The following is a 14928-nucleotide window of genomic DNA, read 5'->3' as shown; positions in this document are numbered from 1 at the left end:
AAGGGTGTAGAAACTCGTACACATAATAAAAAATGAAAAAGGAGAAGAAATGCCCGTAAACTGAGAGATTACTTATTTCTCTTACACAAATGTTCCCCTTTTTCTTGATTGATAAAACTAATATTTAGTTTGCTATATTTCTTTTATATTTTGAATAAATTTATTAATTCCATTCTCATCGTCAAATCTGCTTAAAAAAGAACTATCATATGAGATTGTTATTCAACTTAAAAACATATTTTTTCATAGGTATTGAAAATAATTATTCCCCATGGAAAATCTCAACAAAAAGAAGGCAGATTGAAGAAAAAAAGCTCACATCTTATTTATGCAAATCCATATTTATTCATTAGTTAACCCATTTTTTATCCGTATCAAATTTGAGCGAGTAAGATATTTGATCCGTTTTCACCTAACCTATGTCCAACCTGACCTGCCGTTCGCCACCCCTAGCCGTACATCCAAAAAAGTCTTCAATCAAATAATGGGTACAACTAATATATAGACCTAGAAATGATTCGGTAAACAGACCATATTGAATCCTCCTTTCCTCTTGGGGTAAGGTACATCAACAAAAGAAACGTACACTAGCAAAACTTTCAGCTAAATGACAGATAGAGAGGATATATACGCTTAGAACTGATTCTGTAAACCATATAGAAATCCACCTTTCCACTTGGGATAACATACACTGGAAAAAAGGAACATACAAAGGAGAAAACTTAATAGAATGGCCCTGAAGTGAAGGCAATGCTCCACATAACAGATTTACAAACTAATACATTATATTTTCCGGAGGAATCCACGAACTTCAGTAAGAAAGTTATGCAGATTCTTTCTGAACTTCTGGTAATTTGGCCGATCAAGTGTGGAAGAGAGACTGTTCGAGCTTGTGAGTGATTGGAGTGCGTTTGTCAACCTTGATCTGAAAGCTGGGTCAGACTGGCTCTCTATCAGTTCACTTCCTAACTTCTGCACGAAATGCGAAATTGTTTTACTGAGTAATCAAATTTTTCCAAGAAATCATTTTAATATTTTTTTTTTTTCATATAGAGCTATTCAAGAATGTGGGTTATGCCTGGTATAGACTTTGTTCACAAAGGATTAATGGAAGAAGAGCATCTGCAGCTGAGCCAACCAGATCGGTGCTGAAATTTAAAAATAAAAAAAATAAAAAGAATAAAATACTAGGCCATTGTAACAGCGTCAAGGCAAAATTTGTGAATGAAACAGTAGTGCCAATGACATCATATACATTAACTATGGATCATATAGTAATCCTGCAAACATTAAATCCTTCAGCCTGTCTGGTTATGTTTTTTTCCCAACTCACCTGTAATCCTGAAAGAGGAGAAACTGTAGCAATGATCGAAGAAATTGGCTCAGAATCCCTTCCTGAAAGTTTCCTGTATGATCCTTGTAACCTGAAGCATGGTGACCTAATCCCACTTCTCCAGAACTTTTTTGCTTGTAGTGGAAAGAAGCCAGTCCTTTTATAGCTCTTAGACATAAATCGACGACCTCTGCATCCTATGACACAAACAGAGCACAGTGATCTTGGCTTCTACCTCTAGTAGTATCATCAGGCACAACACAACTACAGAACTGTTTTCTTGTTCATCATTTAAGTAGCATGGTGGACAATCAGACCAACTTCATCTTGAATGATGCCTAGACTCTCTTAAGCACTTCCCAACATGAAATAATATCTAAAATCATGAACCATAGATATCTTATTGTGTGGAAAGGTTACCTGACTCAGACCGAAATCAAGAGTCTTAATGATATGAACAAAAGCTTCTCCATTTAGCTGTGTAATCATTTCAGGGTACACCTCCAGCATATGTGATAGCAGTGAGAAGTACTGTACAGATGAAATCAATTACTAATTTTATTACATACCGTTATTATCACTGCAGAGGAAAAACAAAAATGGGAAAAGCCTACATCAAGACAAAGCTTGGGGTACTTGAGCAGGTCCAAACTTATCAGAGGGGTGACTATGTGAAGACCCATATATACCACCTGCAAGTTGCAACAGAATTTCTTTGAGATGTGTTTTACAGCATCATGAGGTTGAGAATGTACCTTGGCAGGAAACAAAAAGTAAAGGAAGAAACTGCATGAACACCACCTGACAAATATTTGTCCCCTGAGCATTAATAGGTTCTGATGAGAAGTCAACCTGCAAATAATACTTAAACGTAGAACTTACACCCAAAGCAAAAGGTGACAATGAAAAAATAACCATGATCAGATAAAGGAGCGCAGACAACACCAGATCTTTCGAACAGAGACTAGCAAGTAATTGGAGTACAGCACGTAGATCCTTGTATCTTTCGGTATCAGCTTCGCTCCGCAAGCTGCTTGAAATGCTCAAAGATATCTGAAGGCACATTGAGTCATTCAGGACAGTATCTTCTCATTTTTCATAGAACAAAAAAAAATTGCATACACATTGTTATTTGTACAAAACAGATGTTTTACTCTGCTGCTGCTTCATTAAGATAGCAATGATGATTGACACACTGGGACGGGGTGGTAAAAGAGTGACCATGTCCCTGATGGATTGGGGAGTGGAATAGCAGGGCTGGGATGAAGGAACAGATGGAGGGAGCTGTGGAAGGAGAGTACGCAGTTAGGTAGAAGAAACAAAACTAAATAAGGAATATCGAACAGGGATTGCCGTGATCACTGGATACAAGAGTCATCCTCGGGTGAAGTACGGAAAGCTAATGTGTCCCACTTATGAACAAGGTTCTATACTTGGATTGTGACCGCTATGGTTGGTCTGCACCCATGACTCGTGGATGCCATAGGCATCCTTGGGATGATCTCATAGTTCCTATAGGGTGGAGATGATGCAGTTGGTCTGCGGGATACTTGTGGACTATCGACAAATTATGTGATTCTAATGATACAGGAACCAAATCTATCTTTCTCCTAGATCAGACTAATTTCTAAATTTTGGTCGCATATTTTACAACAACAACAACAACAACCCAGTGAAATCCCACAACGTGGGGTCTGGGGAGGGTAGAGTGTACGCAGACCTTACTCCTACCAAGGTAGGACGACTGTTTCCGAAAGACCCTCGGCTCAATAAAAAACATAAAAAGAGGTCAGATAAGGCTAAGAGATTCAAAGCGATATGGAAATGAAGTAACGCAAGCGACACAGATAACATAGAATAATCAAAGCACAGGAAATAACAGATAATAGCATAAATTAGAGCACAAGAAATTATACTACGATAATGCGACTACTAATAAGACAGGATAATGAGACTATCTACTAGCCTTCTACCCTAATGTGGGTCCTCCAAACCCTCCTATCTAAGGTCATGTCCTCGGTAAGCTGTAACTGCGCCATGTCGTGTCTAATTACCTCTCCCCAATACTTCTTTGGCCTACCCCTACCTCATCTGAAACCATCCATGGCCAACCTCTCACACCTCCGCACTGGGGCATCTGTGTCTCTCCTCTTCACATGCCCAAACCATCTCAATCTCGCTTCTCGCATCTTGTCTTCCACCGAGGCCACTCCCACCTTGTCCCGAATATCCTCATTCCTAATCCTGTCACTCCTGGTGTGGCATATTTTAAATCCGAAAATTGAAAACAAAAGGAACTGATTTATGGAACTTATCACAAAAAGCAAGATGCATCTGATTAAAGATTCCTGGGAATCATCTTTGGGATTTCTAAACACAGGGATTGTGGCAATAAAAATTAAATTTCTGATCTCAATATAGTGTAAAGCTTGTTATTAATGAAAACAGAATATGTTTGCACATTGATGTTTTTCTTTGTTTACATTTATTACAGGACAAAATGAAGGAAAATTGGGGACATAAATACAACGTATTTATCTGCACAAAGATGGCACAATTAAGTAGGGACAGGAATTCAAGTAAAAGTGTTTTACCTTATATTATTGCCAATTAAAATAATGAAGTACCTATCTTGTCGTTTTATCCATTCTTTTAGTTTTTTGAGAAATAAGAAAATTATGGAAACAAACTCCCAAGGAAGACTCCTAAAAAACAAGGGAGAAAATGTGTAGTGAGTAGCCTGAGGGGAAGGGCAAGTTGGGATAGAGAAAGGGAAAAGTAGTGACGGAAATGCCTCCTTGAGAGTCTAATCCAAATATTTAAAGGGATCTTTCCTCTTACGTGGCAAAACCGGAAAACGCAGGAAAGCACCATGGTCTATTGCTGCTATAAGGGAACCGTGAAGTTAAAGCACGAACTTTATTGGAGAAGGCACAAATGAAAAGATACATATCAATGCAAGTAAAATAAGTATAAAATAATCAATTATATGTACAAAGGAATTTAAAATCTTACAATGATGCAAATTATATGAGAAAAAGTAGTGTCAATCAAGTTAAGAGACCATTTTATAATCCTGATTCAGATGCAAAAGTTCTCTAGCTTCTACTTCAGCTTACCTCACCAGCTTCGATCCGTGAAAGCAGCCACTAATGCTTGCATTAAGGTAGGCCGTCCACATCACACCCCTTGGGGTGCGGCCCTTCCCCGGACCCTGCTATCACGGGATGCTTTGTGCTCCCTTTTTTTTTTTTTTTTTTTTTTAAAGTGGAGTAAGTTTTGTGGTTTCATCCAACAATTCTAACAATTGAGGACAACAAGGCCGTTTTAGTGTGAGACAATTTTGTGACGCGTCTTCTTCCCATAATAGCATAATAACCACCCACTAGCAAGAAAATAGAAGAGGTTAACAGGTCAAATATAAAAGATTTTAATTCCACTCTTCCACTTCCTATTCTGAGTACGTCATATTCTTGTTTTATCTTCAATTTACATCTATTTTTCATAAGCTTTTAACATATATTTCAATATTCAGACTCGTACTGTGTGTCCAAAAATCAAGTTCCAAGAACTACAGAATATACTAAAAAGACACTAATACAAAGAAGAAAAGAGCAAGGAAAAATATATCAGAGAAAACGATTTCCCTTAGGCAATGACTGCATCCCTGACTCAGAAGAATAATATCTGCTGATCAGCTATTGATGAAAGTGGTGATTGGTTAGACTCACTAGAATTGGTAAGCTTCGAAAAGAAATTTGTGATTAGATTTATTTAAGTAACCAAACACTAATTGCTAAAGAATAAATCCTTTTAGTTCGGATACAAACTTTATGGTTTATATTGGAGGTGTAACATTGTAACAATCATAGTTATGCAATAATTATACTACTTATCCCAGGTCAATATCTCTTCCAACTTCTGCTAGAAGAATTGGGCAACATGTTCTAAAAAATAGAAGAGCTAAAATGATCAAATTACCTTGCCTATATTGTGGGAAGAGTAAAGCTGAAGTAGGCTCATACAGAATCCAACAACGATAGCCGTTTCACGAGCTTCTAGGTAATTGATTTGCACATCCACCCAATCAACCACGAATCTGAGTAACAGATACACAACTGTGGACTGAAAAAACTGGAAGATTAGATCATGTAGTTTCACTTTTTGGATACTAATGTCACACTAGGTTAGCTAAAGCTGTTAAAAAATTAAGACAGGTCTTATTTATTGCATCAGAGTTCATAAGGTATTGCCATTGATAAAAAATCATTGACATTTTAGGCCAATCATATCAGTAATCAACTAAAGTTGGTTCACTTAATTGAACTGGAACCCAGCATGTAGGCAGAATATCCAACCCTTCTATTTTTACCTTTAGAAAAATAATTTTTTTCTTTGGCCATACACTCCGAACTATTAAATTAATGATCAAGTGGTCCTAATGATTTTGGCAGCTGTTTAACCCTACAAACTACAAACCAACTTGCAAATTTAATTCTCAAGCACCACTTTTGAAATTGAAATGTTGTTCTCTGGTTATTAGCTGCCCGTATCAGAAAGTGAGAAATTGAAGAATACCAATCTGAATATCTGTTGGTGATCCCACATGTAACATTTAATCTACAGTTCTACACAAGGTTTCCTTGATTGCCAAGGGTCAGCAGTGTACGAGATGCATACTGGACAGCCAAATGATAACAGGCAGCGCTCAAGGTTTTATCTCGATATCAAGGGGATACTATTTTGGGATGACAATAAAGCAGCACTGTATATCTTTATCAAGTTTAGCAGCACGGCAACTTAAGCAACTATATCAACCACATAAATTTCTGGTATAATGACAACATAACAGCTTTAGAGGAAGCTCAAAACCAAGCTTCCATAGCACCCACTTGAATCAGCGGTTAATATCACATACAGTTTATACCTCGTGTTTGTAAGCTTCCATAAACATCAGGAGTGGATTCAGTGCTGCATAACCCATCTCATAAATAGCTCTCTGTGTTTGAGGTTCTGTCGCACTAGCAGCACCACGAAGTCGCTCCAACAAGCAACTGACCTATGCATTACACAGATTTACTACGAAAACAATGACTAAAAGATATAATTCTTTTCCGGACCATTCTTACCAACAAAATAATATCTGGCTGTTCAGCTACACATTTTAGATTACTTCTGCTTGAGAGTTCCACCAGATTAGCTGTCATATGGTTTGTCAGATTTCTCACATACCTAAGAACAATTGCAATGGCAAATCATCCGATATTTAGAAGTTCACCAGATTAAAATACATAAAATGTAAGAGAAATAAAAAGGAAATAACCTAGAATATCTACTTACTGGCCAGAGGCCTCTGGAGTTTTCATGCCAGAAGCTGAAAGAACAAGGGTTTGAGCAAGCGAACGCTGTAATAAGACAAAGAACAGTCCAAATTAGCTGGAAATATTACATTAGCAATTTAAGGGAAACCCATGTTGGTGTAATGGCATGTTGGTACATGAAGCTATGAGAACCTACAAAACAGAAGATGCCTGAATCCATGGTATTGAGGGGAAAAAAGTATAAAAGGGAGAAAGCCCTCTCCAAGGAAAGAGAAGGCTTTCAGGCCTCCTTTCCCTTCCAATTTAAAGAGGTGGCAAAAGATGATACCAGCTCACCTTTCTGAACATGTTCTCTGCCTAATAATAGAAAGCGGAAGAAGAAAAATGATGCACCAGTATTGTAACGCAACCAAAATTAAAGTTTAACATGTTTCTAGATTCATACACGTCAAAATTAATCGTGCTTAAATAAAGAAAATCATTTAGAATATATTATAAGATGCATTAAGGTATTAAATACAACATTTACTTACCTTATCAGCATTGGGATAGATTACCAACCATATTAAATGTAACTGAAGACTATGAGGAAAAGAGAAATTGAGAGAACACAGCTTGATTATTCCCTCAAGCTATTTGGGCTTAAATAACTATGTTTACATGCCCTAACAAAGGAAAGAATACCAATACATAATTACAATATATATCTATAAGGAGTAAATCAAGCTATCTACTATATTTACAAATCAAGCTATCTGCTACATTTATACTATTCTAGCCTATTCACAGAATTTTAATACTCCCCCCCGAGATGACGATAATAAGTCAAGAGTGGAGGTGGAGCTGTGGGAGATTGACTTGTAAAGGGACGATCAAATGGATAGAAAATGGCAGAATCCCAAAAGACGGAACTAGTAAAACCTCAGAAATGCTCATTAGATGAGCGTGCAAAGTAGGGTTGACTTTCAAAGAAGGTAACATATGCGGACATAAGGTACCACTAATATCCCTTTAGTACCCTCGAATAACTGAAAAATAGAAATTTAAGAGCACGAGGAGCTAATTTGTCTCTTCCTAGAGTGAGGTTATGGACAAATCTATTCAACTGATTTTGTTCCATACTACTTGGTGAGAGCTTAGAGGTGTGATAGACGGAAGAAAGTCAAGGCATCAAGATTTGTAGTTCAATTATCATGTTTAGTTGCTGATATTAGCATCCTTTGGTTTTTTATTGTTTTTCTTTTTTCCACTTTCCTTGCTCTCCAGTTTGGAGTAGCTCTTTTGTACAGACTATTTTATTTTAATAAATCCCCATCACATTGTGGTGGTTTTAATTTTAAAAAACAAAGGTTATGGACAAATCACGTGCTCTCACGAACAAGGCTAGAGTGGACGAAAAAGAAGCATCAACTTCGAATCAATAGATTTCCACAACAGGTTACATAATTGAGCAATACTCTTTTTCCATTATACCCTAATTTTTTTATCAATATCCTTAACCTGTTCAATTAAGTGATCTCAAACACTCTTTCCCTGATACCATTAGAGAAGGAAAGAGAAATTGAGAGAGAATAAGGTTTGATTATTCTCTCAAGCTATTAGCGCTTAAATAAGTATGTTTACATGCCCTAAGAAAGGAAAGAGAATCAATACATAATTACAATATATAATTACAAGGGGTAAATCAAGCTATTTACTATCATTACACTAATCTAGAATATTCACACATAATAAGGAACGCTTCTTGTACACTACTAATCAAGAGGGTGCTTGCATTGGCTATTGGCTTAAAAGAGAATCACACCAAGATAAAAGAACTTTTTAGCTTATTTTGGTGTTCAACAACACTAAAAGTTCTTTTAAGCGAAAACAAGCCAAAAGCTTTGTTAGAATCCTTGTCAATATTCTAGAATATATGTAAATATAGTAGGTAGCTAAATATACTCCTATTATAATTAGGTATTTATTTCCTTCCTTTTAGGACATGTAAACATAGCTATTTAAACCTCAATAGCTCAAGGGAATAACCAAGCCGAGTTCTCCCTCTTATTTTCTCTGAAGAAAATTTTGAACACGAAAAGCTTTTCCAGCGATTTTTCTTGGTTGCCTGACTAGCTTTCTACTTCCGTAGGTGTTGTGATCAAACCAACACCATTACGAGACTCAGACCACCGGCACGAGGAAGACCCAGTCAGCTTCGCCACCATCGGAACTCTCACGTGCCATCTACACCAGTCAGATTCTATTGAGAGTTGTTGTGCTGGCGCGTGAGACACTTATTGAGCGGATTCTGGCGAGATTCATTTTCCAGAAGCCCTCGCCCCTAAATTTCGACCAGATCCACATTGGTTTTATCAGATTTTGACCAGCTCCGGTGAGGCAGTGCACTTTCTGGTGACAGTCAGATTTACGGCGAACTTTTTTTTTTCTTTTTTCTATACTGTTTCAGGCAAGATCTGGTCCTTCCTGCTCTTCAGATATGTATTACTCTCTGGTAATAGTCCCTTGCTCTTGATTTGAGGATCACTTCATCTAATACTTGAATAATATCATTCGGATTGGATATTTTTAGCTCCAAAGTCCAAACTCATGATTTCCAGCAATCCACGATAGGTAGTGTGAACTACTTATCTTGGTCTTCCCCAATTTAGTTATGGTGCAAGGGACGAGGTGTTCATGATCACTTAATTAAACAGGCTAAGGATATTAATGAAAAAGACAGGGGCGAATGAGAGAAGATTGATGTTTAATCGGGTAGTCTGTTGTGAAAATCTATTGATTGGAAGTTGATGTCATTATTACGACCATTCCAAACTTGCTTCTTCGTTTACGAAAAGGCTTGTGGCTATACACAAATGACATCTCCCATTTTTATAACGTGATTTCTCGACTAACTAACCTTAAAAAGCAGGATTTGAATTTGTCTACCTTTCTTGAACAAGTTCAGCCGGTTATGAAAAAATTTAATGAGTTGATGCCCGCTGCTCCAAGCGTTGAAAAATAGTTGGAGCAATGTAGGAAGATGTTTTTAGTTGTTACACTTATTGGACTTGTAACTGATCTTGACTTGGCACGTGATCAACTTTTGGGCTGGCCCTATTGTTCCTATTGTGGATGATCGGTTCGCTCGATTATTACGACTGGCTGCAACACTTATGTCGTCTAGTCATCTAGTAACACCTGCAGATTCTTCTGTTCTAGCATCTTAGACTGCATTTCAGACTGGAAATCGACATGGAGGCCGCTATGGGAAACCTCGATCATGGTGTAGCCATTGTAACACATTGCGCCATACCCGTCATGTGTGCTACTCTCTCCATGGTATGGTAAACCAAAGAATGCTCATGTTGCTCAAACTGAATCAACTAGTAATCCAACAAATTAGCACTCATTATTGAGGTAGAATACAATGATTTCCTTCCGTATCAGGCGAGTAAGTAGACATCTCCATCTATAACTTATGTTGCTCAGATTGCTTGTATTTCACAATCCACCACAATTAGTCCTTGGGTCATGGACTCAGGCGCTTCTACCACATTTCTGGTAACAAATCTTTATTGTCTAATATTACTTATTCTAGGTCCCATCCCACTATTATGTTAGCTAATGGTTCTCAGCTCCACCTCCACCACTATTGACTTATCATTGTCGTTCTCACTCCTCAGCTGATCCAGATGATTTGACATCCGCCGCCAGAGTCCTTACTTGCTGCAGACTTGTCTACACAGAGTTCTTCCATTGCCACTGGAAAAGGTCTTCGTTCTACTCATAACCCTCATCGTATCTATACTTGTTTGAGCTATCATCGTTTGGCACCAGCCCATTCTGCCTTTGTATCACCACTATCATCGACTACAGGTGAAGCTACAGGTGAAGCTGCTCTTTCTCATCCAGGCTGACAACAAGCTATCATTAAGGGCACTTGGGAGCTCGTTCCCCTACCTTGTAAGTCTACAATTGGTTGTCGTTGGGTATAGACTGTGAAGGTTGGCCCCGATAGGCAGATTGATCGTCTAAAGGCTCAAGTAGATGCCAAGGGTTATACACAAATTTTTGGTCTTGACTATGGTGATACGGCTCTCCTGTGGCTAAGATTGCTTCAGTCCATCTCTTTTTATCTATGACTGTTGTTCGTCATTGGCCTCTCTACCAGTTGGATATTAAAAATGTTTTTCTTCATGGGGATCCCGAAAATGAGGTATATATGGAGCAACCACCATGTTTGTTGCACAGAGGAAGTATGCACTTGATATTCTTGAGGAGATAGGGATACAGATTGTAGGCATATTGATTTTATAATGCATCCAAATGTTAAGCTCCTACCAGGTCAAGGAAAGCCTCTTAGCGATCCTCGAAAATATGGAAGACCAGTAGAAAAGTTGAATTATCTTAACGTGACTAGACTTGGCATTACTTTCTCGGTTAGTGTTATAAGCCAGTTCTTGGATTCTCCATGTGACAGTCATTAGAATGCAGTTAATCACATTCTTCGACACATAAAAGCTGCTTCAGGAAAGGACTACTTTACGAAGGCCGAGGACATCAGAAAATTGTTGGATATTCAGATGCAGACTGGGTAGGGTCACCCCCGACAGACGATCCACTTCTGCATGTGTTCTACTTGGGGAAATTTGGTGTCTTAAAAAAGTAAGAAACAATACGTGGTTACTAGATTTAGTGCAGAAGCAGATATCGGGCTATGGCAATGGCACCATCTAAACTCATATGGATCAAGCAACTACTGAAGGAGTTGAAATTTGGAGAAATTAAAAAAAAAATGGAACTTGTGTGCGATAATGAAGCTGCACTTCACATTGCATCGAATCCAGTGATACATGAAAGGACCAAAAACATAGAGATTGATTGTCGTTTTGTCAAAGAGAAGGTACTTCAAAAGACATTGTCACAAGGTTTGTGCGGTCAAATGATTAGCTTCCAGACATATCCATCAAGTCCCTAGTCGGCCTTAGAACAAGTTTTATATGTGCAAGCTGGTACATATAATTTGTATGCACCATCTTGAGGTGGAGTGTTAGTGTGTCTATATATATATATATATAGAGAGAGAGAGAGAGAGAGAGAGAGAGTAGGTAGCTTAATTTACTTCTTGTATAAGTAGTATTGATTTGTATTGATATTCTTTCCTTTTTAGGACATGTACATGGCTATTTAAACCCCAATAGCTTGAGGGAATAATCAAGCCGAGTTCTCTCTTATTTTCTCTACCGCTTCACAAGCTCTAAGTAGAGCAAACCAAACTTAATGCTTTCTGGCTTAAAAGCTCTCTTAGTTTGACCATATATTTTACATTCTAATCCTCCTTATATTTCTTATAAACCTAAAACTCCATTACACCAAAAGCCCAAATTCAAATATCCTTTTTCATCATCCAGCTCTGCCTCCATCATTTTCTTTTTTGGTGTTTTCAAATAAATTTGTGATGATGGGTTACCAGTAACGTATAACTTTTGGTATTTTCCTTTGCCTAAAGAATGTGGTCTTTTTGGGGTCGAATCGTCTTTAATTTTTTTCCTGATAAATTGATTCTGTTATTTGGCATTTTTTGGTTCTTGTTTTTCTGTAGTTCCTGAATTGGGGGTTCTTTTGATTTTGTGGTTCTTCGATTAGATTTCCCGAAAGATATTACCTTAACAACAAATTCCCAGAAACCTAACCCCACTATTTTCTTCTTCTTTTGTCGATTCTTCTGTTGTTGCCATCATCGGCTTCTAAGAATTTTGTTGTTTTCAATTTCAGACTGTCGTTTGCTCCTATGCTCCATAAATTTGATTTCCTTAAGCAAATTCATCTCTAATCATTACCAACAATATGTATAGCTAATTTGTATCAGAATTACCTTTAGTGTCGTTTTCCATTGGTACATATAGAATCGTTCCCACTTTGGCTGAATTTCATGGTTAAAGAATGAAAATCTGCTACCACAGCTAACACGTTTGGGTGGTGAGTTTTATATAACTAAAGATATTAAATGTTATTTTAAAAAGATAATTAATTTTATAAAAAAAAATACTTTTTAAATCAATTTGTAACATAAAATGAGTTGAGACACAACTTAATTCATATTTGAATTATTTAAATTTTAAAATCCTGCAAAAAATAAGCTCATTTTTGGTGTTAATAGCTTTAAGGGCAGTTTAGTCATTTTAACGGAAATTCAGCTGATAAGCACTTTTCCACCAAACACATCAACTGCTTATTTTCAGTTTTAGCACTTCTAGCCAAACTGGTAACACATTTTAAATTCAGCTCCCGCACTTCAAAGGTGCTTTTAAGCCCAAGTGCTTAAAAGCTACTTTTATTCAGCTATCCAAACGGGCTCCAAGTCAATGAACTTCTTTTCAATTTTCACATGGTATCAGAGCCTCTACAATCTTGGTAGAGACAGAAATAGATTCCGCTACCGATGGGCGATACTGGAATACATGGCGCTTGTCAGACCAATACTTTCTTCTTTTGTTCTCTCTTTGGGTGCTCGACAGTGATCCTCTCTTTGACAACCGCTGCCTTTATTTCCAGATGACTATTCAAGTGCCGGTCATCCCTCTAGGATTGCTACGCACCATTTTGCTTCCAACAAGCAACCCAGTTACTTATTCATGAGCAACACCCTCTGTCATTATTCTGCTAATACAAGTTACATGGATAATGTCCTTGAGATTTCCACCACCATATCTCTTTTTGGTGATTGAGAATAGATTCCTTTAAGTGTGAATTATTGCAAGAAACACTTTATTTCGTTTTGCAGTTACCAACTGCTTTCCAGGGGGGGGGGGGGGGGGGTGGGGGGGAGGGGGGGGGGGGGAAGAATTCTAGCACCAATTATATTTTTTGTGATTGTCCACTATACCAACAAGATTTAGGCGTGAACTTTCCATGTTTCCAAAATAACCAAACTCAATTTGGTTTCCGCACGTGGAGCCTGGGGGAACATGTCAGAATATAAAGTGAATATGAATAGGGAAAATCATATAGAATATTTAACAAGATACCTTAGGCTATTAAGAATTTAGTTATAGAATATTTTATTACCGTATTAGTATAGGGATTGATTACCTACCATATTATAGTAGCCTAAGACTCCTATATAAGGTAAACCTCTAGTAAATTGTCAATTAAGTCAATGATCTATTTTCACAAAACAAAATCATAACATATATAAACCACCTCTTGTACATTGTCAATTAAGTTGATCTATTTTCACAAAACAAAATCGTAACTATGGATTTGATACCTGGTGAGCAGCATTTAGCGAGAATAAAGTTTGTTCATTTGCAAAAGTATTTGCCAATTCACGCCAAGACTCCTGCAAGACAAATAATGCAGATTGGGATAAACATGATATTCTAATCATTACTGCTGAATAAGAATCCAGGATGACTTCACCAGTTCCAGCAGAAGGAAATTAAGCCGGCCATAAATTCACTCTCTAACCATTTAAACTTTTTGGAGTGCAACAAACAATATAGAACATAGATACTGTTTGTTTTAATCAACATCTCCATTTATTGCGGATGAGATAGGATTAAATAACAACAAACAACAACGCTCAGTTCACAAGGCGGATGAGATAGTACTAAGAACTAAAATCTCAATCCACAATTGACAGCAGAAACATAAGCAATAACAAGAGGAAACATAATTGGTTTGTGGAAGATACCCAATGCCATGCAATTTTATATGGAACCCTTCACGCAAAATTAAAACCCTAAAAGAAACAGGGCCACCTCATCAAGGGTTCAAACATGATATGGAAATAGTACTACTCATCTTAGGACCTACCAATTCAACAAGGTGCACACAAACATTCTTCCGCCGAACAAGTCCATGAAGCAACTCATGGCAAGTTAGTGCCTATAAGAATGAAAGTAAAGTGTATCAGAGCTGCTGTAACGAACTGCCTCAATAAACAACAAGAAAATAACAGATTACAGAAAACAACACTAGAGAAGTTCAATCATAGCAGCGAGTTCCTTAGATAACATTGATGTGCTGATATTGTTTATCATACCGACAAAAACTGATTATTGTTTGAGACAGGATGCTCTAATAGAAAATAAGAACGGTGATGGCATTTACCCAAATTCACAGACAGTTGCCATATATTTATCGTAAACCACTTTATCAATATATTAATGGAGATACTGTGGTTGTTTGTTATATTATTATTACCTGGTCCTGAATTTCACAGTTTTATGTAAAATTAAGAAATATCACCAAATTTAAGAAATTGAAATTTTAGTTTAACATGATTGA

General features: G+C 37.3%; 1 protein-coding gene across 5 annotated transcripts in view; it reads right to left on the bottom strand.

The window, feature by feature from the left end:
- Positions 1-472: 472 nt before the first annotated feature.
- Positions 473-14928, bottom strand: part of LOC132618594 (uncharacterized) — a 64573-nt gene continuing 50117 nt past the window's right edge. For 2 of the 5 annotated variants that reach the window (XM_060333626.1, XM_060333627.1), the window contains exons 21-33: positions 14455-14526; positions 13907-13978; positions 6674-6738; positions 6463-6565; positions 6261-6392; positions 5315-5458; positions 2279-2386; positions 2135-2185; positions 1948-2025; positions 1754-1864; positions 1334-1530; positions 1079-1148; positions 473-972 (exon numbers count right to left, since the gene is read on the bottom strand). In XM_060333626.1, coding sequence (XP_060189609.1) covers positions 784-972; positions 1079-1148; positions 1334-1530; positions 1754-1864; positions 1948-2025; positions 2135-2185; positions 2279-2386; positions 5315-5458; positions 6261-6392; positions 6463-6565; positions 6674-6738; positions 13907-13978; positions 14455-14526 — 1392 coding nt within the window. In that variant the 3' untranslated portion in view covers positions 473-783. Of the gene's footprint in view, positions 973-1078; positions 1149-1333; positions 1531-1753; positions 1865-1947; positions 2026-2134; positions 2186-2278; positions 2387-5314; positions 5459-6260; positions 6393-6462; positions 6566-6673; positions 6770-13906; positions 13979-14454; positions 14527-14928 lie in introns of those variants that run through there. The other 3 variants (XR_009574200.1, XR_009574201.1, XR_009574202.1) reach the window with 3 other exon arrangements.

The sequence above is a fragment of the Lycium barbarum genome, chromosome 11 (assembly GCF_019175385.1).
Source record: "Lycium barbarum isolate Lr01 chromosome 11, ASM1917538v2, whole genome shotgun sequence".
Classification (NCBI taxonomy): Eukaryota; Viridiplantae; Streptophyta; class Magnoliopsida; order Solanales; family Solanaceae; genus Lycium; species Lycium barbarum.
The sequence above is the reverse complement of the archived record's forward strand: the minus strand, read 5'-3'. Positions and strand labels throughout refer to the sequence as shown.